At 42.9% G+C, this 27,888-nt stretch overlaps 1 protein-coding gene across 7 annotated transcripts in view; it reads left to right on the top strand.

The window, feature by feature from the left end:
• The window catches only part of WRN (WRN RecQ like helicase), a 45,804-nt gene extending 17,927 nt beyond the window's left edge, over positions 1 to 27,877 (top strand). For 6 of the 7 annotated variants that reach the window (XM_064450646.1, XM_064450644.1, XM_064450645.1 and 3 more), the window contains 24 exons: positions 836 to 903; positions 1,272 to 1,380; positions 3,131 to 3,199; positions 3,739 to 3,821; positions 4,979 to 5,085; positions 5,802 to 5,989; positions 6,875 to 7,052; positions 7,644 to 7,825; positions 9,095 to 9,196; positions 9,555 to 9,647; positions 11,026 to 11,167; positions 13,943 to 14,113; positions 14,185 to 14,279; positions 15,794 to 15,869; positions 16,033 to 16,106; positions 17,678 to 17,756; positions 18,040 to 18,152; positions 19,065 to 19,179; positions 20,372 to 20,497; positions 22,268 to 22,430; positions 23,534 to 23,748; positions 25,188 to 25,259; positions 25,817 to 25,954; positions 27,602 to 27,877. In XM_064450646.1, coding sequence (XP_064306716.1) covers positions 836 to 903; positions 1,272 to 1,380; positions 3,131 to 3,199; positions 3,739 to 3,821; positions 4,979 to 5,085; positions 5,802 to 5,989; positions 6,875 to 7,052; positions 7,644 to 7,825; positions 9,095 to 9,196; positions 9,555 to 9,647; positions 11,026 to 11,167; positions 13,943 to 14,113; positions 14,185 to 14,279; positions 15,794 to 15,869; positions 16,033 to 16,106; positions 17,678 to 17,756; positions 18,040 to 18,152; positions 19,065 to 19,179; positions 20,372 to 20,497; positions 22,268 to 22,430; positions 23,534 to 23,748; positions 25,188 to 25,259; positions 25,817 to 25,954; positions 27,602 to 27,724 — 2,881 coding nt within the window. In that variant the 3' untranslated portion in view covers positions 27,725 to 27,877. The remainder of the gene's footprint in view (positions 1 to 835; positions 904 to 1,271; positions 1,381 to 3,130; positions 3,200 to 3,738; positions 3,822 to 4,978; positions 5,086 to 5,801; positions 5,990 to 6,874; positions 7,053 to 7,643; positions 7,826 to 9,094; positions 9,197 to 9,554; positions 9,648 to 11,025; positions 11,168 to 13,942; positions 14,114 to 14,184; positions 14,280 to 15,793; positions 15,870 to 16,032; positions 16,107 to 17,677; positions 17,757 to 18,039; positions 18,153 to 19,064; positions 19,180 to 20,371; positions 20,498 to 22,267; positions 22,431 to 23,533; positions 23,749 to 25,187; positions 25,260 to 25,816; positions 25,955 to 27,601) is intronic. The other variant, XM_064450647.1, reaches the window with a different exon arrangement.
• The last annotated feature ends 11 nt before the right edge of the window (positions 27,878 to 27,888 follow it).

The following is a 27,888-nucleotide window of genomic DNA, read 5'->3' as shown; positions in this document are numbered from 1 at the left end:
TAGGGGCTGTTAACTACAATACTCTACTTCCACAGTAGAAGATGAGTTTCTTGACTCTTCTGATGGCATACCTCCTGTGATGGAAGCTTTATTGTATTTTGTCTAGTTCAGACGCTTTAAGCAGTGAGCAACAAAATGCACAGATGTTAATCTCTGATAAACTTCTTTAATCTGGTTATCCTTTGTTATGTGGCTCTAAGGAGCGGCCAGCTTCTGTCTATCTAGTATGGTGTAATCTCGGTGCAGTATGTGCTTATGTACTCGAGCATTGCTGTTACAGTTGTTAGGTTCAATGGGAGTGGGATAAAGTCTTCCTGGATGACTGCTGGTGGTGGGATGTTTTCTGTGCAAGACCTAGCCTAAGAGCAGCACTTGGCGGGGAAGCTGTTTTACTCAAAATGTTACCTAAACTTTTGGTAACGGGCATGGAAGGGATTTTTAGTTGACTGCAGTTACGTACACTTACAAGACTCCAAGAGGACAAAAATTGGCCAAATCAAGGTCCTGTTCAGAATCTCTTGTGTTGAAGATAATTGTAGTTTTCAGTGTGTGTGGATCGGTTATTAACGTATGGGAGACACGGTTTGTTTTGTGATCTGTGAATGATTGCATCAAATGTTGCTTGCCTTAGTCCTCTTAGATCCCTGCTGTAACACTGGTGGGACTACCCGCAGTAGGTGGAGCGTTTGAGTAGTTGCAGTGTGCGAAGACAGTGCTCTAAAGGCAGCCGGAAGGGTTTCTCTGACACGAAATTCAGCTGAATGTGCAGTTTCACGAAATTTACATGTTAAGCATGGTGGCAAAAATAACATACTCCCCTTTATCTAACTTAAAGGGTCCAGTGGAAAGTGATCAGTTCTCTTCTAGAAGACAGAAGAGATAATCTTGTTGTCATGGCAACTGGTAAGTTACCTTTACATCCTAAGAAGCAGGGAAAAATCTTTTCTTTTTTGGGGAGAGCAGGACTCAAACGTGAAGGTTGTCCATGTGGCCCATACGAGCAGGGTGCCCTGCTCCTAAGTCTTAGCCAGCTATGCTGGCTACTTGTCTTTCTGTCCTAGCCTTTGTCACTGACCTTGGTATAGAGAGGGGTGTCACATGGATGCTGATGATAGTTATCTCACAGCTTTATTTGTCTACTAGCACAACAAACATATCTTTTTTTGGGGCGGGGGGGCCCAACAAGGTGTTAGACTTCTCTTACATAGCTGCGTTTATAGCTGCATAGAAAGCATGATGCTTCACTTCTGCCTTCTTTTTTTTCCTTTAAGGCTACGGGAAAAGTTTGTGCTACCAGTTTCCTCCTGTTTACACTGGGTATACAGCAATTGTCATCTGTCCGCTGATCTCCTTGATGGAGGACCAGGTGCTGCAGCTAACGTAAGTAATGTGGTAGTAACAAGCTGCTGCTGTATTGCCTGCGGAAACCCACGGATTCTGCTTGTGGCATTTCGTGGTGTTTAAGGTTGCAGCTTTGTACAGCAAGCTGTTTGTGTGTCAGCTGTAAAGCATATGCTTTGCAAGGAACACATGCAAACTGTGTAAATAGTTGGCAAATCCAATGATCTTACACTATGTGAACTGTAAGCTGAATTTATGAAGGATCTGTGCTTGTGGGTGGTTCCTGAAGGTGGATCCTTCTCAAGTATTCCTGGATTCACAGGCCCTTTTTGCACAGACTGAACTGATGGAGGAGCTTCGCAGGCTCTTGCAGCCTGTGAGAGTTCTATCCAAATTTGGTAGGGGCTGCTTTGAGCCTGAGAACTAACACCTGCACAACACACAGCTGGAAGCTGTAGGCCATTCAGACCAAAGTTATGGCAGAGACTTCTAAGATGGCCTGTGTACTATGTCTCCCGACACATGGCCTCTTCAGTTCTTAAAAGGTATGATGGGCGAACTCGTCAGTGACACTGAACTTCTTACGAAAGCAGTTACAGGTGTTGTCAAGATAAACCTCTTTGATTTTTAGTACCTGTAACGTTTTCTCTACATGTGCTTGACTTCTGTTATAACAGCAATTCACTTCTGACACGCTTTCATTTAAGCGGAGGGAATCGTGCTGAGTTGTCTAGTTCATTCCTGCCTTGTCCAACTAGGAAAGAACAGGTCTTTTGTGAAAGAGGGGATATATGAAGATTTTTTGAAATAAGGAACATCAATTACATGTGGTATTTTCTGCTGCACATCGTGACTGTGTGCAGATGAATGGCCGTACAGCCTGAGCTGCTTCCATAGCCCGCTCCTAGACTGAGTATTACTCAGCAGGGTGTCTCTATGCATTCAGCTTATCTTTGGCTTTTATACTGTTTTCCTCAGTGGAAAGGGTTTATTCACTACCTTCTCAGCGGGTCATTAATTTTGAAGGCTGAGAAGACCGAATTTCTACAACCTAATGCAATTCAGTCATTTGTCAGTCTGGGTGCAGCTCTGCCAAGGACTGAAACAGGAATGAGGGGAGGAAGCTACTGGAACAAAGGGCTGTAATAAAAAGCAGTAAATCACCAAGTTAAGACAACAGGGGTTGCAGGGTCCTAAAACCAAACATGAAGTGGTTGAGCTTGGTAAGCGTAACTACTGAATCTGTTGTTAAAAAGCAGCCACTTGATTGAAAATTAAGATGCAGCACCAGTAGCTCACAAAAGATGGAAAGGTGAGGAAAAAAATTGCAAGCTAGTAAGGCTTACATCGAAATGTTATGTAAGATAATAGCTAAAGAAAATAGACCTACTGTATTGTGCTTTAACCTGACAGTGAGCAGCTGCGTGGTGCTTAGCTGCTGGCTGGAGTTAAGCCACAACATGTATTTTCTGCTGTTGGAGGTTCTACTGGTAAACCCAGCTCTTGTGCAGGGAGAATGGTCTTCATTTCTCTGATTCCTTATGGAGCTAATCAAGCGTGTGGGTTGTGGGGGACAGCTCGAGGGGAAGCAGAAGAATAGGGTGGCAGGAATAGGGACTGACCACTCCTGCTTCTTTGAAAAGGTTTTTATTCACGAAGATCCTTGGAAGAACGTAGCCTCTGACTTCGCAGCTTGAACTTCCTTTGCGAAGTGCTGGCATAAGCTGAAAGCAAAGGCAGAAAGCATTGGGAGTAAATCTGTTCATGACTGTGCTTTTTATTTCTGCAGAATGTCAGGGATTCCAGCTTGCTTGCTTGGTTCGGCTCAGTCAAAAAACATCAAAGCAGGCATCAAAGAGTAAGTCTTAGACAATCTTTCCGGGACTGCATGTTCTGATGTAGGTGTATTGGGAGGTAGGATGTTTCCCTGTTCTGTCATAGGTGAAACTCCTGATTGTGGCTCAGACCCGGAACCTGGCGGTCAGTGATATCGTTTGCATTCACCCAGCCTGAGCGTGTGGGAGGCTATAGACAGCCTCTTTCCCCCTCTGGCTGGGGAGATGGGGCTCGTTGAGTCAGCTTTACATTGTGGTTTATATATGATTTTACACAGGTCTTAAACCTATACTTGTCACCAAGTCATCACAGCAGTTCCTTCTTGTTCTAAAGGCTAGTAAATCTCTCTCCTGTTCTTGCTTCTCCTGTAACATGGTGTACTGCTTTGCTTTCCTACTGTTCTGGATTGCTTCCTACAGTCTTCACTTACTTCCTTGTGTTTTGTATCCAGAATTCTGTACTTACTCTCACTTATCTTCTAGACAATAACAGGTTTGTTTCGTTTGGTTGAGTTGCTTGGGGTTTTCCCTTCTGTGATGGTCTATTTTCTTGATGTTTCAGGGGTCAGTACAGAGTCATATATATGACTCCCGAGTTTTGTTCGGGGAACTTAGAGATACTTCAGGATCTTGATCGAACTGTTGGTAAGTTGGGGATAAGGTTGTAGATGAGTTGGCAGGCAGCTTAAATTCACAATTCTGTTTAAATTTTTTTAATGCTTGAACACTTTTCACCTGTTTGTTGACACCAGTGAGCTCAGAGGCTAGTGTAGTGACTGCCACTAAATGGTGTCAGAAGATCTGTCATTGATGAGAAATCATGTGTTTAGTGTTTTTAGTGTGATCTTGGCATGGGAATATTACACAAGCTGCTGGGAACAGAGGTGCTCAAACATAATATTCAAATATCAGAAAGTGAAATGAGTATCACTAAATATTTCAGCTTTTAAGGTATTCTAATTATCTGATCTTTGTCAGAATGTAACAATGAAATTGTGTTGACACTATAGTGCATCGTACCGTTTCTTTCTTCATCAGAGATGATGTAGGTAATAGGTACCTCGCAGTAGGGTAAATTCAAGGCACATAAACTCCAATTATTATGTTTTTTTTAAGGAACTCAGTTTCTAGTGCTGTAGTCAGGGAGGACTATCTAGGGAGAAGACGAGCTATCTGAATTTCTAGAGTCCTGAAAAAATGTATGCTTAGCCTCTCTTGACAGTAGGGTGCTTTGAACATGTGGATTAGAACAGGATATCTGTACTGAAGTTGAGGGTTTTCTGATTCAGAAAATGTAAGATTATTTTCCAGGGGTATCTTTAATCTGTTTCCCCTCATTTTTCTGGACTTCCACACATCGCTTCAGTGCAGAACAGACACTCAGATTTTGTCTTGCAATCCAGAAAATAAAACTGACATCGTAATCAGCATTTTTGACTATTGTTAAGTCAGTCTGGAAGAGGGGGTGGGGATAGGTGGTAAAAGGTCCTGTCACAGGTAGGTCTAGACTTCGACCCATTCTGAGGGATGATGGAGACTGGGAGCTTGGTGAAAGAAGCAGACATGGTAGTGGGGGAGTCTGTAAAAACCTACAGCCCTTTTGATGAAAAAAGCTGTTATAAAAATAGGCTTGGGGAGTTGGTACAGCAGAAGGCATCCTAGAAACAAAAACTGAAGCAGACTGCTGATGCCTGATGACAGGAAAGCTTGAATTCGAGCAGAATGGGGCTGTTTGTGTTTTGTCACTTCCTGTGTTGCTTTGTCCTGTTAATGTGTCCGTGCTGTGGTTTTGTGCCCACCAGGTATCACCCTCATAGCTGTTGATGAAGCTCATTGCATTTCCCAGTGGGGCCATGACTTCAGAACTTCCTTTAGAAGTCTAGGCTTATTAAAGAAGGCTCTGCCATCGGTGAGGTTTTGATGTGTTTGATTTCTAATAAGAAAAGGAGACTACCCCATTTTATACGATAGCTAGAAATGAGTCTTGTGATGTTGCTCTTCGGGTGTATTTACCATGCTGTTTTGGAGTTCATGCAGTCCTTGTCAGTGCCTGAGCTTCATGGGTTTTTTCCAAATGCTTAGAGATAAAGCGTACTCTGAACCTGGACTACCACAAACACCTGAAAATGGGATTACTTTGTGGGATCCTCATGCTGTGGAAGATGATGTCCCGAAGCCTCTGGTTTAATATTGAGGAAACTTTTTTTAAAATGGCTGGCTGAGTGGCTTGTAAGACCAGGCAACTGTGATTACTAGATGCTCAAGTATTTATTGCTGAAGCTCAGAAATTTAGAGCTGAATTTTACATGCTCTTCTGGGAAGTTTTGTCCTAGTGAACCTCACCAGGAAATTACAGTAGCTGAAGATGGAACTAAAGAAAAGACTCATTCAGAGTAAAATGCTATATGTCAACAGTGTTCTGTCCCCGTCTACTCTCCTGAACAGTGTAGATCAAAGCTCTAGGAAGTTAGTATTTAACTACCTTTTTCAAAAAGCTGACCTGATTCAGTTAGTAAACAGATCCAAGTGCTTGTTTATGCGCTATTTCAGTTTTCAGTCATGATTTCTTGGTTATAAAAATATCCATGAGAGGTCTCTGACTTTTTCTTCTACTTTTCATTGCAGGTTCCCATTGTTGCTTTAACTGCAACTGCAAGTCCATCAGTTAGAGAAGACATAGTGAGTTGTCTGAACCTGAGCAATCCCCAGGTCACATGTACTAGTTTTGACAGGCCTAACCTGTACTTAGAAGTTGGACGGCAAAGTGGAAATATCATTAGGGATTTGAAGCAGTTCCTTACTAGGAAAGGAAGGTAAGGATTTAAGCCTATTTTAGTTGATCCCTCAGATGCACTTTTGTATCTTGGAGTTTTGGTAGTGCGTACTAAGAACTGGTAGCGGTCTTAAACTGGTTTTGTAAGGCAGAGCCTGGGCTTTCTTGACAACTTGGCTGTGATATCCTGCTAGTCACTTGTCGTGTCCCGTCCCATGTTGTTGTGCCCGTCCCGCCCCCCAATTTAAAGAAAGCCGTGGTGATGGACTGTTGCTGTATGCATATTCCAACTTTTAAGGATCTTCAGGATCATTTGATCCTCAGAGGACCTTCTGGCACTGTAGCAATTGGAATGATTACGATGGATTGGCTGGTGGGTAACTTTCCAAAAAGTACTGTACAGAATGTGAGTTTTTCATTAATCTGTGGTAAGATTGTTTTTTAACAAAGCTAACCTAAGCAGAAAAATTGCAGTCCTTGTATGTTAGCAGACCCAGTGTTGTACCTGTCCTGGCCCTGTTCTTGTCGCAAGCTACAATGTGTTGCTTCTGCAGCAATATAAATCAATTTCTCATAGCTCATATCTTGTTATATAAATATAGGCCTTTCAAAAGTTACAACTGTAAGTGTTTCCTGTTGACTTCAAGGAAACTGGGACACCTTATCCTGCTGCTTCTACAGACACAAATATTTGGTTTTTTGCAAAATAAACTTAAGAGGACCAAATAATTTCCAAGTCCATTTTTCCAAAGGACAAACAATTTGTGTACATGTAGACCAGTGAAAATCTGCTTAAATTTCTAAATCCCCAGGAAGGTGAACTGCTGGAAAAACTACATTGCCTTTTCAACCAGGTTTGGTTGGACTTTTTGTAAAAAGGCGGCAGCTTCTCTTCTGTGTCTTTACATGTTGCTATTATTTATAGCAGTTCTGCATATGAGTTTGAAGGCCCCACTATCATCTACTGCCCTTCAAGAAAGGCCACCGAACAGGTTGTATCTGAATTGATGAAACTCAGCGTGGCCTGTAGTGCGTACCATGCTGGTATGGGAATCAATCAAAGGAGAAAGACCCATCACCAGTTCATGAGGGATGAAATTCAGGTATGTGGGAACCTAAGTCCACTTGGTCCTATTGATAGTTGCAGAATTTCTGGTAGAGGAAAGAATTTGGGGATATCAGCATGTGCTTCCTGCTTACTGTCTCCAATTCTGGGCAAAGAAACTGCTGGTCTGTGCTGACAGTAATAGGATTCGTGGCCTATATTTCAAATGTCTGTAGTAAGTCTCTTAAAAATGCATAGCATCTCAGGAATATGGTGGTAGCTGAACAATATCAAGTTCTATGGGGTGCTTTCTTCCTCCTGCAGCTAAGCAGGCAAAGAGTGATCCTGGGACGTCTTATGTTCCTCATCACAGTAGGTTTTCTGCCTTTTGGTTGAGAATAACTTCTTAAACTCTTCAGCACTTGACACAGCACATGATCACTCGAGTATTTTATCCTACACTCATAGTCTGACCAAAATCAGACTTAACAAGAGTACCGTGGAAGTCGAGTGTGGGTTTGAAACCACTGCAATTCAGGCTGAATTCTGAGTCCGTGGCAAAAAGGTGTCGCCAAGTGTGTGAGCATTACTGCAGGTGTGTTCTTGATGCTCACTTCAAAATGTTCAGCATGTGGCTTCTGTTTTGTAGTGTATTGTGGCTACAGTGGCATTCGGAATGGGCATCAACAAAGCAGATATCCGGATGGTTATTCATTACGGTGCCCCTAAGGAAATGGAATCCTATTATCAAGAAATTGGGAGAGCTGGTCGTGATGGGCTGCCTGCTTCTTGTCACATCTTGTGGACTGTGACAGACTTGAGTTTTAACAGGTAAATGACTGAAGACAACTGCTTTGGCATCGACAGTCAAAACATACCAAAAGGAAGAAAAGCAGAGTGGGTTTGGTTGGAAATGTGATTTATTTGTCAGAACGGTTCCAAGCCCTTTCCTGCATACACGCAGTGCTAAGTATGCTGTAGTTACTCTAGAAGAAAACACAAGTGCACTAATGTTAATGACACTGTCCTTGTTCCAGTTCTGCTTCCTGAAGATGCTTTGCAACGCAAGCACTGATAAGACCCAGTCACTTCTCTTGTAAATCACCTGAGATGGTTTTAGACCCATCACCTCCCTTTAAGAGTGCTGATGCTGTAGAATTACTTTTTTCTCTCCACTATCTAGATGTCTAAGTAGAGAAAAGGTTTTTTTTCTGGATGGGGGAGTTCTGGTTATAGACGTCTCCTGTTCAATTTGTCCGTAGCTGGTATAGCACCATAGAAATGTCTTAACTTGGTCATTTGAACTTGTGTCAGCAGGATGCCAGGGTCTGTGAAACCATATACTTCTCTGTTCTTGTTTGGTTTATTTTTTTCCCCAGGCAGTACCTTGCTTAGCTCAGCTCTGAGCTGGAATGCTGTAGCTGTGTTAATGTTGTTCCCAACGCCTGCAGTATTGGCACGTGGCACAGGGAAGGTGGTGCAGGTGGTAGCTCAGGTTTGGCTCATGCATCAGCTCAGAGCAGGGGCAGAGTGCTCCATACCCCACCCAGGGACTCTAATGCTACTTTCTCAGTTGGGTGCTTCCAGTGACTCCTGTAAAGGGTATTAAATGAGGCAACAAGTAGATCTATCTTCACGTGCTGCCCCCAAATATCTTAAAAGGGCGATGATATCTTAGCATATATTGTTACTTGGTAGTGGTACGGATGAGAACTTGCCAGAGTTTGTCGGGGAAAACCAGAGACTGAGGGAGACTTCCGTCTGATGCCCTGTGCCTTTGATTCCCTGCTCTGTGCCTTCTGACATGGATTTCTGAAGAGTACTTGCGGGGTTGGAAGAAACTCTCTCCTTCTGCCCTGTTTAGAAAAAATGTTGTGTAGAAGAACATGAATAAGGTGCTCCTCTGAGGGTGCCCTGTGCTATAAGATCAAGGTTGTGGCGAAACAGGCAGGCAGTTTGCATCTGGTTTTTAGGATTCTCTTCTTGATGTTTCTAGTAAATCTGACTGAGACAGTTGTCTAGCAGATTTCATTTTTGGTGTGGCACAGGGAAGTAGTGGCCAGTATTTAAGGCTCTTCAATTTTTCCCTTTGACTGACAGACGTCTTCTAAATGAGATACGCAATGAACAGTTCCGGATTTACAAACTGAAGATGCTGGCAAAAATAGAGAAGTACCTTGTGACAAATAGCTGCAGGAGGAAGTGAGTACTGGTATCTCTTTAATGCTTTATGTCATGTCAGCTTTGATAAGAGCCATTACAGCTCGGTCACAAGTAGAGGTTGTGACCAGAAGGCACCTTATACTCGCAATGTGTTCTGCAAATGTGTTTTATATTAAAAAGCAGTATCAAGAAGTATGGCCTTCAGCATTTTGATGCATGTACATCAAGTGTTCCCTTATTTACTTTAAAAAAAAAATAATTCTTTAGAGGAATCAAGGCCCAATAATTGGCTCCCCGGTGAATTAATTAATGGTGCTGATTTTCAACTGTTTTCTGCAATAAATTTAATGTGTAGATTCTTGGTCTTTCATTTAATTCCCAACGTTCCCTTGGGTAGAATCGTCCTGTCTCATTTTGAAGACAAACAGCTCCGAAAGGCTTCCTCTGGCATCATGGGCACAGAAGAATGCTGTGATAATTGCAGGTCCAGGTAAGCTTTCTTCCCTGAAGACTGATAGAAGAGGTTATGTTCTCACAGGCTGACTTCCAAGGCAAATCACTTAAAAGAATTGACTTTTTATGTATCTGATCTTGCAGATGTTCAGCCTGAAGTTTGTCTTCAAACAGCTGTGTCTAACCTTCTCCTAAACAGTTGAGCGAGCCATGAGGCATCTTGTAAGCTTTAAATTAGGCTGTGGGAAAGCCTGTGAACAAAGCATGGTCACAGTTCCTGAAAGGGTTTAGTGCAACACTCTTAAAGTGTGAAATAGGCTTTTGTTCATTAGTTTAAGTCCTGTTAGGTAATTAATCCCAAAAGAAGACACGAGTGTGATACCATTTGTCTAAGGGTTAAATGGCCAAGTGTTAAGGGAGCTGTTCTCCTGTTACAGCGTGTGCTGGCACATGTTCCTTAAAGCGCTGCTAACAATCTCATAGATGTGTTGAAGGGAAGCCAAGGGGGTCAGTAGTCACACAGGTATGAGCAGAAGCACCTTCCTCGGTTTCTCCTGTGTGCAGGTACATGCTTTCCCCAAAGTTAAATAAAGGATTCCTTGCTCTTGCTGTTAGCCTGATGCTTCCTGATCAGAGACAAGGTGTTACGTTGTGTTGCTTCCTAGAAAAATGGTATCGGTTCAGCTGCATTTCCTGTATGCTCAAGGATTAAGAAATTTTTGCCTGGCTTCTACTAAAGCTAACTGGGAAGAGAATTTGAGAGATTCTAATTTCAATCTTTGCAGTCACGTTGCTGTGTCATTGAAGAGCCATGTAGTGAAGTTGTGTTGCAGAACTGAAATTGCTTGAAATAGATCATTGTCCTTTTTCTCATCTTTAGAAGGGATTTTTTATCTCATCCTTAGAAATGATTTTTGCCAGTTATTTTTCGATGGATTCTTCCAGTCAGTAATAAATGCATTAACGAAACCTACAAAGTTTTCAATGGGGTTGCTCTTTCCTTCTTTGTCTTCTATCTTCATTTAAAAAAAAACAAAAACAAAAACCAAACCAACCCCACCACAAACTCTTTGCTATTGGGTACAATTAAAGATGTGTCTTGTATGCCTAAAACAGTCCACATACTCAAATAGTAAATTCAGAAGATGGCTGAGACAAGGTTGTTCTGTCACAGCAAGTGCCATGAAGAACTGCTTGTTGTTAGGTTGGGCAGCTGTTATAACCCCAAGTGACTTTGACTTTTGCTTGGTCTTGTGTTTTGAGTCGTAGTTCTTTAGGCTTAAACAGGTTTATTTGTTTATATTCATGTAAACTGAAGTGTGTATTTATTCAGGTATTCCTTGATTAGACAATATTTGAAAGAAAGGGAGGGGAATTATTTGTGCATTAAACTTGGTGTTCTTTGCATTTTTCAGAGCCTCTAGTTGTGCAGTCTCCAGTGACTCAGAAGGTGGTTTACAGGACTTTGGGAAGCAAGTCTATCAGCTGCTGTCTGCAGTGAATGCCCTGGAAGAGAAGTTTGGAACTACAGTTCCCATTCTATTTCTCCGAGGGTCTGTAAGTGATAGTAAAAATCCTTGTATGTGTACTGAGAGTTCAGGGGCTGTTACAGCATTCCTCTTTATTGATATATCAAACAAAATGTTGATAAAGGTTAGTATAAACATGTATACACTAAATATGTACTTCATACTGTTATCCTGGAGAGCTGATTATCTGCAGAGAGGGGTAGTCGAGGCTTCCTGAAGCTGCTCAGCAGCACTTCCCACGCAGCGAACTAGATGCCTGTCTTCACAGGCAACAGCCATGAAAATAGTGGACCTCAGAAGCATGTCATATTTAATTTTGCCCCCGTACAGCAAAGGAACAGTTTCTGCCTCCAAGCTCTTGCTCTTTTTGTTCTGTTTTTCTTAACAGAGCAATGTTCAGCCCCCTATGGCCCGAGAGTTCAGTTTAGAAATAGTACTTGTTGTTTGCCTTCTGTGGAGCTGTCCTGTATTTTATGGGTTGTTATGAGTTGGTTATTTGCAACTGTCTAACACATGAACGCCAGCCCAAGTATTGGCAGAGGTTCCGAAGTCCCTCCTGTAGGGCTTCAGCTTTTGTTTCCTTTATGGTGAGTTTGATGGTTTTTTTGTAGAGATGGGCAAGCGGTGTGTTTCAATTAAGAGGTATGGCTTCCGTTATTCTGAAAGGAATAGCGTTTTCAGAATGACGAGCAAACACGTCTTTGCTTGGTCTTCAGTTGGTTTATGTTCAAAGAATGAAAGCCATTGTTTGCATTCTGTCATTGTACTGCTGGCTGTCTTGGAGTAGCAAGACAGGAAGTAGGATGCTAGAATGAATATAAATGACATCTGTGCCATGTTTTTTAAACACTAGGTGAGAAACTCACCAGAAACAAAATATAGGACTTAGAACAGGAAAAACTTCTTATGTTTACAACCTGGGGGGAAAAATAATCACCTGTAGTACTTGCTAAACTGGGTGAACGATGGCTCTCCTTTTTCCTTGTAATAAGGCAGTTAAGTTGATGATTGTGTCTAGGGGATAAAATATTGTTACAGATTTTAATGTTGCTTTGATTGTTAATTTATTAGGCATCACTGGGAGAAGTGAAGATGGTGCAAAACCTGCACTGCAAATATGGAATAACCTTTTACTGCCTGCAGGAATACCTTTTTCTGGGCTAATGAAACTTTAAGTTGTTTCTTTACTTAGTATCAATGTAGACTCTAGAACAAATGTATGAAATAATTAATATCGCTGTAAGTTTACACACTGTGTTTGAGGCTGACTGGTATGTTGCTTTAAAAGCTTGTGTATAGTTTATGGAGAATTTGTGGTCTTAGGTTAGTGACATCTTTTTGCCAGGTCCAGGTGGCCTTCAGCAGGCTTTGGGTAGACCACAAGGGAGACCTTGTTTCACTTAATGTTTGAAAGCTGAGTCAGACCGTGAAAGTGAGGAGTGTCCTCTAAGAAAGTGTATTAGAGCTGCGTTGACAGAAATATTATACTAACCCTGCTAAACAAAGAATATGCAACTCTTTCAGTCTCCTTTTATCAGCAAAGGGGAATTGGTAGCTATTCCAGCAATTACTTTATTAGTAGCCTCAGTGACTGGTTGTGAGTGGCTTTTAGTAGTACCTTGAGCATTTAATAATTAGTAAGAAGCTGAAATAGCTATTTTGGCTTCTGTTGGTCAGTCCTATGCCAAGCTTAATTGATGATGCTTGGCCGAAATGTGGACGCAAAATATACTGGTTTTATTCCTTTTATAGTTAATCCCATTGTTCTCCAAGTCAAAACCGTGTTCTGAAAATGTGCAGTCATTGGAGTAATTAATGTAACTGGCATAACTAAAAGCTTAGGAATATAGTCATGCTTTGAAGTAATGTGGGTTAATATTTGAACGTGGGCTCTCTAGGAGAGAGGACATGGGACTTGGTGCTTTCTCTTTGCCTGCTGAATAGGTGACTCGCTTGTGTTCACTGTCAGGACTCTGCCCTGGTCCTGTCCAGCAGCAATCTGAGTCCCTCCTGCCTATGGCTGGCTGCTCCAGCTTCTGTCCCCTGCTGCTAAAGATCTGAATCAGCTTTTTTAGTCTGAACCCCCTTTGGCAAGAGATGAGTAAATCAGCAACTTTTTAAAACAAAGCCAACAAAAACTGCTTTGCAGTGAAGGCCGGAGCAGTCATCTGTAGTGAGCTTGCTTCTGGCTTTGTACCTCTGTCCTAAGATTTAAACAGGGCTTATCAATTTTTACTTGTGTAGGCTCTTCTTATTTAAAAAGAAAACAGGTAACTGACTCTGAACTCGTATAAGATTGACCTGAATTGGTTGAATACAAACTGCACTAGATGACTTTTCCACTGCTGTGGATGGCTGGGTTGCTCCTGTAACCCCCTCCGTATACAGAGGGAGATGTTTTGAGACTTCCATGATAGAAGCGTAGGTTTGTCTGGGGTCTGATTACAAAAGGAAGTCATGATCTTGCACAGCCTTGGCAGAAAGTGCAGGAGCAGATTAGCTTAGTGGAGGTGAAATGGCGCTTTGGGATACATGAACGAGGCAACAAGCATGGTTTGTGCTCTTTTTGAGGTGCTGTAGGTGTGGTTGTTGTAATGGGTGTTATATTGAATAAAAGTGTATGTATGTAAAATTATATGTTGAATAAAATATTCTGGCTTGTGACTTTTCTGTAAAGTTCTTCTGTGGAGATATGTTCTTGAGGATGTGCTCTTGCATCTGGAGTTCTGGGTTTACTGGCTATTTTGGAAATGTCATTCCACAAGGACTCAAGCAGTCTGACCAATTCTTTCAATAATTTCAGAGTTCTCAGCGCTTGCCGGACAGATACCGAAGACACCCTCTCTTTGGTAGTGGAAAAGACTGGCCGGAGAATTGGTGGAAAGCACTTTGCCAAGAGTTGCTAATGGAAGGATTCCTCAAAAACAGCGTTGGGCAGAGCAGCTTTACAACCATATGCATGCTCACCCAGAAGGTACTTTATGGTTTACCTATCGAAAGCTTCTCTGAGTAATCTATAGCTAAGCCATGATTTATTTCTTACAGAGTAGAAATTGGCTGTTAAAAGCTGGATCTGCCTCAAACCCAAGTCTTCTATTGCAGTCCAATGAGGTCCTTAATCTGCAGAGACCTTCTAGAAGGTAATTATATAGTGCGTGTGTTCTCCTGAGTGCTGCTTCATTTAACATCAGGTCTGTTTCTGAAGCCTGCTGCCGGAGATGGCTAGGTTGGGCAGGATACTTCTGCACTTGATTTTTCTAGCCAAAGTTTTCCCTTAGACACGATCATAAGACCATCAGTGGAAGTGCCTGGATAGATGCCTCAACTGACTGCTGGTATGAAAGGTGTTGCGTTCTCTAGGCTTCCTGAGAGAGCATGGCTCGCAGCTTACACCTGACAGTGCCTCGCCGCTGAGGTCTTCAGCGGAGCTAATTGGATGGATGTGTAACGGGGAAGGTTAGTGGGAAATGTAGTACAGAAAGTACCAAAACTGGTCAGAAAGCATGTGTCCTCATCAATGGTTCTGGGTAGCCTGGCAACGCATCCTCATGGGGAACGTAATCAACTAAGATAAGACAGGATAGAACAAAATCGTCAAGATTTATTCTTTCTAATCCTGATGAGTTAAACTGTAAGACCTTAAATAGAGCAGCTAACAACTTGTTTTCCCAATTATGTACTTGACCTACTTTTTCATAAAATTTAAGCTGAGGGCAAAACCTAAAAGCTTTTATTGTAACAAGAAATGATTCAAGTTAGTCTTCCTGTACTTCTTTTTATGAAGCTTTAACTGTTTAAAGTCCTGGTGAGTGTCTGCAGAAGCGGGTTGTTCTTTCAGCGGTGGTCAGGTATCTGCTATCAGATCGTATAGCTCCAAGAAAATAACATGTGAGGCTTTGCTTGTAATCTCTTGCTTCTGGTTGTATTTAATGAATAGTGTTGTGTTGGTCTTCACAAATGCTAATTCTGACCAACCCTTCTGAAGTGGAAGGTAATGAACCAGAGGTTGCAGAGGCTTTGCTGTGACAAGAAATAATACTAGAACAAAGCTCTTCAGGGCTGGCCTTAAGAGCCTGTTCTGGTGTCTGGATTGCCTTAGTGTTGCTGAAAATTAAGTAAGTTGGGTAATGAGAAAGTACCAATTTTCTTCTACCCCCTCATAGTCTACTATTGTGGCTCTTGCAGCTACTGTCTACAGGTCATCTGGAAGAAAAATAAAACGCTGATTATTAATCAGTAAGCAACAGAGAAAGCTGCATGCTTAGTGCAGACCAGAAAGTTGGTACTCGTTTGTTTTCTCCTGTAACGGGATATTTAAAACTGAATCTTTTTCAAGTGTTGTCACAAAAACCCCATTTTTCTCACCAAAATCTTTGTTTCTTCCATAAGGCAAGGTTCTTGTTCGTTGTTAAAGTTTTAGTGTTAACAGGCTTAGAGGTCCTTAGTGTTTTTCATGAAGAATGGGGATTCTAATGAGTAAAAAAAATGAATAAGAACTTCTGATTTGCCAGAGATATCCCTGTACCAAGTTCAAATCAGTTCCATTAGCAAAAAGTTAATTTTTTATTTAAAAGGCAGTGTCACTGCACAAATGACTTGGTCTGATATGATTAAGATAACTAATTAACTAATAACATTGCTGATTGTATTACAGCAGCAGACTCTTACCTGTGCTTTCAACGCAGCGCTCCCCAGGCAAGAAAGGAACAACGCAGTCGCCAGTCAAGCAGGTCTGTATGAGTACGACTCCTCTTGCACTCGTGGTCCGTCCTTGTTGGTGTTAAAAAATCTTGCAAGTATATCATGGTGTCAAAACTGAATATTTTGCCTCTAACAACAATTTCAGTGGGAAGACTGGTAAATGAGCATTTGTCTTGTTCTATTTTTTTATAGATGTCTCTGGATGATATGTTTTCATATGAGAGGAAAGGTAAAACGCTTCCAAGAAGCAGTAGCATGCTTAACAGGTATAGTATTCTATGTTACAACATAATTCCCTATCGACCTAGTAAAAATTAAGTATACTGTCTGTAGGATGATCCTTAAAACCAGTTTTCTACGATGCGAAGTAACAATAGAAGTGTTTAATATATTAAAAAAAGGCAAGCATTTAAAACTTGCTGTACACAGCATCATACTTCAGTGTTGAGCTATATGATGATTAACAGGCTTTGCTGAATTTGACAAATTGTATGTGCTTCTACTGTCACAGGCAAAGCAAGCTTCCCTAATGCAGGCTTTAGTGCAGACTTTCTCACTGGTATTACTTGCAATCCAAGCAACAAAAATAGCAAATGTTGATAAAAATGGAACTATAGAATTTTGCGTACTCGCACTGGGCCCATGTTTTTTAGCATCATCTATGTGATAGTTGCATTTGTCATATATTTTAACTTCTGGTCTAAAGTAAGAAATGGAGAACAGGTTGTTTTGGTTTTTTCTAAACAGTTTGCAAATGTAACTTGGGCAAAAGTGACAAAGCTGTGACTCGCTCTTAAAGCTGGCCGAACTGCATGTATGCCTTGTGCAGGGGCTGCAAGTGAGCATGTAGGTTTCAGCCTTTCTACACTAGTCTGGAGAAGACTGAGATCAAGTTGAGGCTCCATCAGGCCAAAAAAAAAAACCAAGGTTTTGCACAAAGCAGACTAATTTGTATTCCTGGCTTGTGTGGCGCTTCAGATTAAACCCACCTTGCATTTCTGAGCAGTTCGATTCCTCCTTCAGGCAAGCAGCCTGATGCTGACAAACAACAGGAAAATAGAATGTGTCACTTAAGCTGAATAACTGCCACTGTAGCCATGTGGAAAAAAAATAATTGTAGTCCCTACAATTATAAGGCATTTTTGTTTAAGAAGGGATGCTGTTACTCCAGGTTGTCTCCTAACAGATGCTGCGGTATAATCATAGCAGTCTAATTCAGGGTTAAATGTCCCCTGAGTACCCGAGCCCATGGACTGGTAGCTGTGGCGCTGCTCTCTAGGCGGACGTGCTTAGTGGCAGCAACAGCTAATTGTGCTTACAGCACAGCAGCTGTGTCCTTGTCACTGATGCTGTTAAAGTTATTAGCTCTCTTTGGGCAGGATTCATGTTACCGGCTGTGCAGAAAGTAGTAGTAAGGTGTGTTTCTTGTGGGATGCTGTCAGAATAATGCCATGAAAGGACAAGTGCTTCTAAGAGCATGCTTTTATTAACAATATAGGAATCCAGCTGTTGACAGGGATATTGGTATGTTTGTGGGGTTTTCCACAAAACTTCCATTTCATCTGCTTAAGCTTTGTACAGTAAGAGGCTATTTTTTAAGTTACAGGAGCAGACACAGAGGAGTTCTGTTACATCAGGGGTAATGCTGATTCTGCCTCAACCAGCTGAAGTCCTGTATGAGTGCACCACTAGCACAAGGTGCCAGACCACTGTCTGATAGTGCTGTCAGAGCAGGCAAATTAAGTTGGGCTGCTGCTCCCCTACAGCCTTCTGCAAAGTTTCTGGATAAATTGATCTGATGCAGGGCTTGTTTCCCACTTGTTTTGTTTTTTGTTAGTGTTGCAGAGCGTTCACCAGTGAAATCTCCTTTGAAGCCCTCAGAACCTGGTGTTTCATCCCGAGAAAAAGAGCTAGAGGTGAGCCTTTGGAAGAGGGAGGTGGTCTGTGAATTGCAGTCAACCTGAAGACCACAGTTGTCCTGTATTGGGGCAGCTGGCTTGGGCAGCTCTCAATATTACAGAGATGTTTAGAATAGAAGTCCTAGAAGATTATTTCAATATGTTAAAATGGATGAATGGATTGCAGGTTTTTTGTATATTAGTGGAAAGATTGGGGAAGCTTAACTTCCCCTCGTATTAATTACACCTATGTGAGTGATCTAGAGATGCTTCATGAAATATTTGGTGCTCTTGTTCACAGACTGCTCTGTATGGCAAGTTGCTGACTGTTAGACAGAGGGTAGCTAATGAGAAGGTAATTCCTCCAGCTGTCCTGGCAACCAATAAGATCCTGGTGGAGATGGCTCGAATAAGGTAAAGCCAGCATGTGTACGTGTTGTACAAACTAAGAAGGATGCAAGCCAAGTCACAAATCCCCTTTCTGCTTCTGTTGAGAGTATGCCTCGTTTGTAGAAGAGCAGCTCTTTTCCTGAGGATCTGCATTTGTTCTAACGCCCTTGTAGACCCCTGACTGGTCTATGCTAAACAGTTGTTGACATCAGATGTGCTTCTTGATTCTAGGTGTTATTTAAAAAACCCCAAAACTAAACGACAACTTTTCCTGTCTTCGTGTCTAAACCTCCTGTTAGGTTGACCATTCAGAGGAAGGTGTATATCTTTTACTAAACCTTACCTTTCCATCTGCTTGTCTCCAATGTGTTCTAACCACTCTAGTATGCCCTCATCCTGCTAAGGGTCAGCTACAGATCAGGAGCTGCCCTTACCTTGCATGGGTGCCTCTGTAGCGTAAAAGAATAAATGCCATTTAGTGTTCCTCTCAACTACTAAAAGGAGGGAGAAAAAGTCTTCCTTTCACTCATTGTATGAGAGGGCATTGTGGGGCAGCTCAGTTGGTAATGCATCTGAAGTGCCTTCCCTAGCTACTAAAAGGCGTTAGGCAGTACTACTTTTGGAACTTGTATTTTATTCCATGGAAGAGCTCCGGGCTTATGGGCTCTTGAGCGGTAAAAACAAAGAGGAGTGCAGTAAACTGATCCTCCAAAGTATTGAGAAGCAAACTTGAGGTTCTTGCTGTGGTCAAGCTTCCAAGTTTCCAAGTGCAAACAGTGAACTTAGTTGCGGAGACAATGGGGGTACAGTAATAACTCTCTGAAGTATTGACTGACCAATGGATCTGTAGTCCAAGCGTGTGTCATTCACACACTTTATGTTTCAAAGCATTGGCATAGGACATTGCCATGGCTTTTATTATTCATCCTAAACTAGGCCTACGACTGTTGAGAATGTGAAGAGAGTTGATGGTGTATCTGAAGCAAAATCCACCATGCTGATCCCTCTCCTGGCTGAAATTAAGGACTTCTGCCAAGTGAATGGTTTGCAGGTAAGACTTACTAAAGCATCTGCTATTTTGCAAGAGCCGAAAAGACATAATTTGGTCTGCAGCTGTCAGATTTCTCCTTCAGAGTTTGTCCTCGAAGCAGCTGTTCCACCCAAGGACGGCAGCAGAACTCGCTAGGCTTGTATACACATAGGCCCCCCGAATCTGAATGTGCTATTTGGCAATGACATTGGGACCTGGCTGATGTTCCAGATCGGTGTGGTCATCTTAAAAGTCCAGGGTCTCCTTATAAAGGTCATCCATCTGGCCAGGCTGGGTGTCCAATAGGTGCTGCATTATTGACGGCTTGCAGCTAGTTATCGTGCTTTGGGGCCGGGGGCCAAAGGTTTAGTTCCTTCACTGTCGTTCGTTGACTCAGACTTGCAGGTCAGGACTTTGCTTCCTCTAAGTTTTTCCTTAGGAGACTGGCAGAAGAGCTTAGTTTGCCAGCTGTTGGGAATACTCCTGTTGGTTCTCTTTTCACGGTTGATTTTCTTCTGTCTGAGACTTTGTGTAGAGTGGCTCCTCAGTCTCTATGGTGAGAGACACCACTAGGAAGGGGCCATGGAGCAGAGGATTAGAGGAAATAAGAAGCAGTTCTGCTTTGGGGATCTTAAATCCCTTTTAACTGTAAATTTACATAGAAATTATCTAGTCTAGAAAGCAGGTAGAGCAGCAGTACCACTCTGTGTAATGCTTGAAGACTCTGGAGTATTCCTTCTGCTTCACAGAAAGCTATTACAGTCTAGGAATGGAGACGAAAAGCATTCCTTTGGGGGTGTTTTTTTCCAAGAAACCCGTGTTGAGCAAAATATGAAATCAAATGGAGGAGTTTCCCGTACTAAGCAGCAGACTGAATACCATAGTTTGCTCTTCTTGGAGTAATTTTACATATATTGAGCAACACTTAAGTACCAGTGGTGACCTGGACACTGTTTCTGTGGTTGGTTTGGTTTTGTTGCGAGTCCCATGGACAATCCCGTGCTTGCTTTTTTCATGTGCAAGTATGTGGGTGTCCATTGGGACTCCCTTTGGGGGTTTTGTGCAACATGGACTTGGGGTCAAAACTGATCTCCATAGAGACGAATGACTCCATTTCTGTTACTCTTCCTGATAACTTCAGATAATTGGAGGGTGATACACTGGTGGTCACTGGGGTATAATTATTGCAAATCTTCTTCTTTATCTCACTTAGACCGACACATTCGCCACATCTGGATCTAAAGATCAGAAAGAAGCATCTCCCTGGAAGTGTACTAGAGCCCTGTCTCCCTCAGAGCAAGTCACATATATCCTGTTCCAAGAGAAAAATCTCTCTGTGGTAAGCGCTCTCCTGTGGAGATCCCTTCCTGTTTGAAAACTGACAGTGGGGATGCTTTGTCTAGAGGAGGGGGATTTGCAAGTTCTCTTAAATCTTCTGCCCAGTGCTGGGGTGGGGTTGCTTTAAAACACTGAGGCAGTATCTTTCCTGGCAAATGGTAGCTCGCCTAACTCAACTCTGTGGACTGGTACAAGTATGGAAAACTGCCCTTGTGGTGAGGTGGGATACGGTGAGGTAAGATACAGCTCTCTACTCATCACAGTGCCTGCACAGATGGGCAGGGCATCAGGCAGAGTTGTTGCTGTTACTTCATTGGTCTGTTTTGGTACAGTTAAGCAGTGTGCTTTTCCTATTGCCAGTGTTAGCTCTGCTTGTGGCTGTATTTTTCCCTTTTCACAGTAGTAAGGGCATACAGGATGAACTTCTTAATCCAGTAGCCTGTTGGAAAGGACACCAAGCAGGGGGCTGTATATAGGCATACCTTTGCAGATAATAACCATTGGGATAAGCTTCACTAACTCTGTTCTTGGTTTAGGTGGTAGCAAATCCTTATTCCTTTGCCATATCCATGCGTAAGACTTGCCTGTCAAGAAACAAAGCTCATGGGAAGATTCAATGCAAAACTCAGGTCTAGAGTGCTAAGCGTTATCGTGGCTTTCTAGTTCAGATTTTGGAAAGCTTTTTCCTGTTACAAACAGAAGTTGAGGACAAGCTACCTGTCACCTGTAAGTTGAAGTGCTACAGGGCGTGTGGCTACACTGGCGTTGTGCCGTGCGTCCTGTGAAGATGGGACGCTGACACAGTTCATTTATTGCTTTTTAATTCTGCAGTAGGAAACTGAGGTTGCTTGAAGTTTTGCTTTGCCCCCTCCCACGAGTACTGGTAAACCTTGTCAGATAGTGCCTAACTTAAAAGCGTACCTAAGGACTAAGTAGGAAGAAACAGTTGTATAATTATTAATGGGTAACTTGATGCTCTGTATCCACTAATCCTGATGATTATATGTACAGTATGTGTATTGTCTGGGGAGAAATCAGCAGAAGCTTGAAACCTGTTCTTTGGAGGAAACAAGCAGCCAGTTTGAAATCTGTCCTTAAAAAGTACAAGTTAAGGTAGATGGAGATGGTTTTCTTCAAGGCAAATGTCTTAAGAATTCATTTAACAGATGTGAAAACGAGGAGGAATTTTGTTTTGGTGCTGTTATCCATGTTCTGCATAGATGTTATGAATCCAGTGGGCCCCTGGAAGGTCAGGTGCTTCACAGCTGCCTAGCAGGAGACATCTGAAGCTTTGACACAGAAGTCTCACGAAGGAGGAGCTGGGTTGATACTCTGACTTAGCTGTGAGGCAAGAGCATCTGTTCCCTTTGTGGTAGAAATTGCTGGGATTTGGCTGCCACAGGGTGGAAAGGGGGTGGTGGCAGGTGTTGTGACACAAGGGATGTGAGCTCTAAGTAAGCTGTAGCGAGCTTTTGACGTGGCTGCACAGCACCCTTCCTGTGTAGAACCCCCCATCTTCTGAAGTAAGCTCAAGCTGAGATGTGGCGCTTGAGCTGGGAAGCAGTAGCCTCAGGAGAAGAATGCTCTTTACAAGCAGGGAAATAAATGAGACTAATATTAGGAGTAACCAAGTGTTTTGGGGAGCTTTGCACTGCTATGTGCCAGTATCCGCTGACTGCTTTTTGGGAATGAGAGTTTGCCAGGTGTTGAGCTTTCAGTTGTATTTCAGACACCTCTGCCATCTCAATCCCTTCTGCCTTTGTTTCCCTAGAGGATGATAAGCGAGACCAGATCTCTGCCTCTTGCTGTGGTTGGCACTCACCTGTTCCAGGCAATGAAGGCTGGCTACGCAGTCAACCTGCAGCGAGCAGGTTTGACTCCTGAAGTTAAACAGATTATTTCTGATGTCATCCGTAATCCTCCCATTGACTCAGGTGAGGATCGCAGCCATTATCTGGAACTTCTCATGAGTCTCATGACAGTGGCATACAGGTGAAGGGAATGAAAAACTGACAGCTCAGCTCTTTCTTTAGGTAGAATCCATCATTTCTGGAAGGCCTGTGGTGGTGGCAAGGCAGGGCATGGCAATGCCAGGGTCATTGCTGTCCTGTCAAGGTTATAAAGGTTGTAAAATAAGGCAGTGGTGACTCATTAAAGAGCAAAAAGATGGTAGCCCTTTACAAATCCTTTCACTCAATTGTATGGCTGTTGAAAAGACTGAGGCATCATTCTTGGGTCTGTATTTACCCAAATGTGTTTGGAAAAAAACATCAGCCTGACGAAGTCTTCCTGCAAGTCCTGGCATCTACAGAAAATACTCTGGATAAGAGCTGTGGAATTTCCCCAGTGCAACTTCTCTGCCAGATATTTGTTCATGACAAGGAGGCTGAGAAGTGCAGGGGAAAGCAGTTCTTCCTAACACTGTCATCTGGTGCTGTGGGCTCATTCAGAAGCTGAAGATCGACCGTGTACTGACCTGTGGTTCTGAGACTCGGTGACTTAAAATTCAGTCTTGCCCTAGTAGTTGAATTTCTTGGGTTGGCAGAGTTTGCAGACTTGCTAGCTTTCTTACTCTTGTAAGATGTGGGTTAATGTGTCTTCTCAGCAGCAGTTGCAGGCTCAACAAGACCCTTGGATTGCTTTCCTCAATTTAGTGCCATGCTGGAATGGAGAACTTCCATGGCACTACATTTAAGAAAGCAGAGAGGCTTTTCAGCCTGAGTTAATACAGCCTTCCTCTCAAGAGAAAATGGTTGATAGGACGTGGAAGTTAGAGGCAGGCAATTCTGAAGCTTCAAACAAAATTTGAGGACCACAAGTTTGTGTGAGGATGAATGAGGTGCAGACTTATCCCATAAGCTCATGATCTGTTCTCTTAGGATCCAAACCCATACGTTGGTTTATTTCTTGTCGTCATTAATGCAGAAGATAGATTAAGGCAGCAGAGAGGCAACTGATGTTGTACAACATGAGAACTCTGAATAAGGGGCAAGAGGATTAAGAAAAGATTAATGCTGGTTTTATATTTTTTTCCAAGACACCACCAAAGTTCAAGCCATTAGAGAACTTGTTCCTGCAAATATTGAACCGTATCTCATCAGGATGACTATTGCATTATTGGAGAAAGAGGCTAGAAATAAGTCTCAGGATGGCTCAGGTGTCAAAAGGGCATTGATGTGGTCAGAACGGCAGCAGGAAAAATCAAGAGCAGATCCAGCAAGTGGGGAAGATACCTTGTGGAGTAAAACAAAGGTTAGTAGAAGGTATAAAATGGGTTTTGTGAAAAGAACATTTCTGACTTGTAGGAGCAGGCTTAAAAAAAAAAAGCCCTTTTATGATGTTGCTGTTTCCAATAGTGCTCGGTTTCTCATCACAATCCATCTTTTCCTCAGCTTTGAGTAGGACTGCCTCCCTCTCAGCAGAGAGCAATGCTCAGAGCAGAACCAGAGGGTTCCCCTTGCAAAGGACTGACCTAGGAAGAAGGCTGCCTATGCGCAGCCTTGCTGTGATCTGTTAAACATGTCACCTGAGTTGATCTGTTCCCATGTGGGACTGTCAGCTCACCTCTATCATACTAAGTCCTGCACATGCAGCCCAGGAAGATCAGGCATGTGATGGTGTACCACTGTACAGACCGTCACAACTGCAGCTTAACAGAGGCCTTTGAGAGCAGGGATGAATGCTTTCTGCTGTTGTCCAGCCCTTTGGGATGTGGGTGCAAAAGGTTCCCTGTAAAATGCCAGATTTACAGTAGCTGTGGCAGTGGAGGAAAAAGCTCAAGTTCCACGTTCTCCACAGTATGAAAACCTTGGGTAAGCCGGATCCTTCATAGCCACGCAGTCCATGTTCTGCCCTTGCCATGCTTCTCTGTGTTGGTACCTGATCACCAACCTTGTGTGGGAAAAGTGATTCTCTTAATGTACAGAAAGCTCAGAGAAAGCAGAGAAGTTGAGAGTGAAAAGCCAGGGGCAATGCCCGCCAGAAATCTCTTTCATGGGTTGCTCTGTTGCTTGGAACTGCTGGGTGTAGCCATGATAAGTGTGTCATGCCATGTCTGACTCATTGGGGAGAAATCTCAGGAAATAAGGAGTACTTTGTTGCTGTTTGAGAAAGGCCAGGCTAGTCTTCCGAGCCCTCGGCTGGCCTTTCGGTGTCTCCCAAATCCCGGTTCAGCACCCTGTACAAAAGGCCACCCGGCACTGAGTGGCTTCTGGTGGGAATGGTAAAAAGAAATTCCAATTCCTGTGTGAGGATTTCATATCTGTTTCTTACAGGGTTTGGGGTTGATGTCTTGAACTCTGGCTCAAACAATTTTTCAAGCCTTGCCATGCTGCTGAATTGATTTTCTTGCATCCCTGAGTGCTATTTTGTTTTTAAAATATCTTTGTCAGAGCCTTCTTTTTCCTGAAGTTGACCTCCTGGCAGTCCAACTGAGTGAGCTCTAATTACACTTTTCTTTCTCCTACTGTTAGCTGCTGGAGCTAATAACAGGAATGACATGCTATTAGAAATCAAATTAATATTATACAAATGAGTAGACTGCAAATCTAAAAGCTAATCCAAACAGTCTTTATTTACTTCTCTGTCAGAAGATATGCTGCTTCTAATATTTCCCTGTAGCAAACAGCTTGAAAATCTGCTAATGAATGTTCTTGGATTTTAACAACCTTTTATTACTGCTGCTTTTACAGGATAATTTGATCAATCCGACAGTGAAAGAAAGAGCAGAGAAAACACATCTGCGAATGGTTCCTTCGACTTCGGTAAACAGATGTTCTTACTGTAATAAAGCATGCGGTAGGCTTGCCATGAGCAATGCTCTTGGTAACAGAGATGTGTAGTTGATACAGAAATCTCAGCTTGGCTGTTCCAACCTACGACCAGCAGGCATTTTACAGAAATTAGAAGTTAATACCTCTGTGCCCACTATCCCATTTTTAACTGACACCTTTGCTGCAAAAACACATTTGAAAACATGGCACTTGTGAGTCAGAAGCAAGTGGTACAAGTTCAGAGTCATGGGGGTGGAGGAAGTATTCTTCTCTGCTACAGAAAATATGCCCAAGTACAAGTTGCAGTTCCCTTGGTTTGAAATGGACGCACTTCACTTGCTCAAACTTGATTGTGGTGAAAAGGCTAAGAAATAGCTAGTGATCTCATTAAGCAGAGGTGTTGGAACTCTGTTTAAAATTGCACACTCACTCACTTAAAAAAAGAAACCTCCAGAAGACAGCCATTGCATTGAATCTGGTTTGTGCGGACTTAAGCTTTAATGCTGTGATATATAAAACAATCTGCTTCTTTATTGTCACATGGAAAGGCTGTACAGAGCGTGGATGACAGCCAGCCAAGTAGCAGAGAGGCAGCAGGCTGCCTGAAGCCCCTCATGCTGGCCTCCTGGAATCAGCCTGCCCTTGATCCTGATGAGGAGGAACTGTTTGCTGACTCTCAGCTAAAGGTGAGGCTGCCTGTAGCTCTGTGCCAGGAGTGGAGCCCAGACCTGATGATCTAGATGTTGGTCTTGAACAAACCAAGGTCCCAGCTCCTGTCTGGGTTCTCTGCTGTGCCTACAACTTTGGCCTGGGTTGCCAGCTAACTTGTTAATATGCTTGGTATAGTGACAGCATGCTGCTTTTATTGCCCTTCCTGTGCCCAAGTATACCTCAGTCAGAGCATCAGCCTGTTACAGATACGTGTTTTCCCCAGTACATCTTGTCAGCCATCTAGTGGCAGATGCTTCCAACACTTTGAGAGGATGTTTGGCTTCCTTTGGAGTTGTGTGAGATCTTATGCTCGTCACATGAAGGATTTTTCCACTGGTGTTATATAAACACAAGTTGTGTAAGCATACACATAGTGGGGTTTTTCTAAGGGAGCTTGTGTGGCTCTGACCACTACTTGCTGTACAACTCGCTTCACTTGGAAGCTGGATATTGATGTGAGTGCAAAACATGATGCAGACAAATTGTTATTCATGGTCTGGTCAGTGTTAGGTAGGTATAACTCCTAAATAGCACAGCAGCTGTCTTAAGAGAGTAAACACATGATAATGTGACCTTTTTGATTGTTGGTGATAGCTTCAGATGACTTCCAAGACATGGGTTCCAGGTGAAGCCCCTTTGACACAGGAACAAGCACAGTCAGTGTGTCAAGGGTCTCTGCGCCCTTCCTGCCCCACCTGAGCTTGGGCTGGGAGCCCTGGTGTTGTGCACACACCTCTTGGCACAAGCTCTGGAGCAACCTCTGCTGGCGGTGGATGGGTCCTCCTGGTGTGTTCCTCGAGGGCAGCCCACCAGCAGTCTTGTTCATTGTGAGACAAACATCTCGCCAGCGAAAGGTCTTGCATTATTTAAAAACTGATGGCCGAAGCATGAGCAGAAACCTGTTTATCTCATGGCTGTAAGCTCTTGGAGTAATTTGTGGCTTGCTGTTGCCATAGCCTCTCCTCCTACCACAGTGCAAGAGGCGTACCCAGCAGTTGTGGAGAGCGCTGTATGTTTAGGTTCTCCATGGGGAATGTGATCCCTGAGTGTGTTCTGCAGAACTTGTGACCTTTGTGAGGAGAGGGAGAGAAGGGGTGCCTTGCACTGTTGGGGGCAGGCACCCACAGCTGCGTTTGTGGATTTCAGTCCCTTTTATTCTGGTACTAATGGGGAAGGTAGCAGGTACTGCTCATGTGTCACCGGTTTGGGGCATCCACTTTCATTCCCTGCCTGCAGCTCTGTTCTTTCACAGGTCAGGCTCGGGAGCTGCAGTTCTTCAATTAGTCTTCACACTTGGGGGTGTTGGGGCTGTGTTTGGGTTTTTTGGTTTGTGTGGCTTTTCTTTTTTGAAAAGTGATTCCTGGAGGTCAGCACAACACCTAGACCTTTGTTTCTTTTGTTTCCTTTTTCTCTGTGTTTTTGTTTGTTCTGCTGTAGTTTCGTTTGTTTTAAGTCCCTCATTTCCTTGAAAAAATTGTTGCATTTAAGGGAGACATAAGCCTTCCCCTAACACTATAGCTCATTCCCATCTTTCTCTGAGCATCTTTTTTTTTGGGGGGAAGACCTATATGAGTCAGACTGTAAATATGTGCCTTTTTCCATACTTTGTTTTACTCTTCCAGAACTCACCTCCCCCTGCTAAGAGGAAGATGCCAGAATGGTTTGAAGCCTCATCTGTGGCAGTTCGACCTGCAACTCAGATCAAGAAAGCTAAACCAGAGCCCAGAAAAGGGATTTTTAGTTGAATGCTAAACCGAATACTTTGTTTTATACCGCCTAGGAGCACTTTATGGATGACTATTCTCTCATCGGCCTTGCCTAGGCGGAGGGATGGAAACCTACTGCATTTACACTTTTCACTGTGTGAAATTTGATATGAATAAAACGAATAAACGCGATACCCCCTCTC

Source organism: Phalacrocorax carbo, chromosome 4, assembly GCF_963921805.1.
Source record: "Phalacrocorax carbo chromosome 4, bPhaCar2.1, whole genome shotgun sequence".
In the NCBI taxonomy this organism is placed as follows: Eukaryota; Metazoa; Chordata; class Aves; order Suliformes; family Phalacrocoracidae; genus Phalacrocorax; species Phalacrocorax carbo.
The sequence above is the reverse complement of the archived record's forward strand: the minus strand, read 5'-3'. Positions and strand labels throughout refer to the sequence as shown.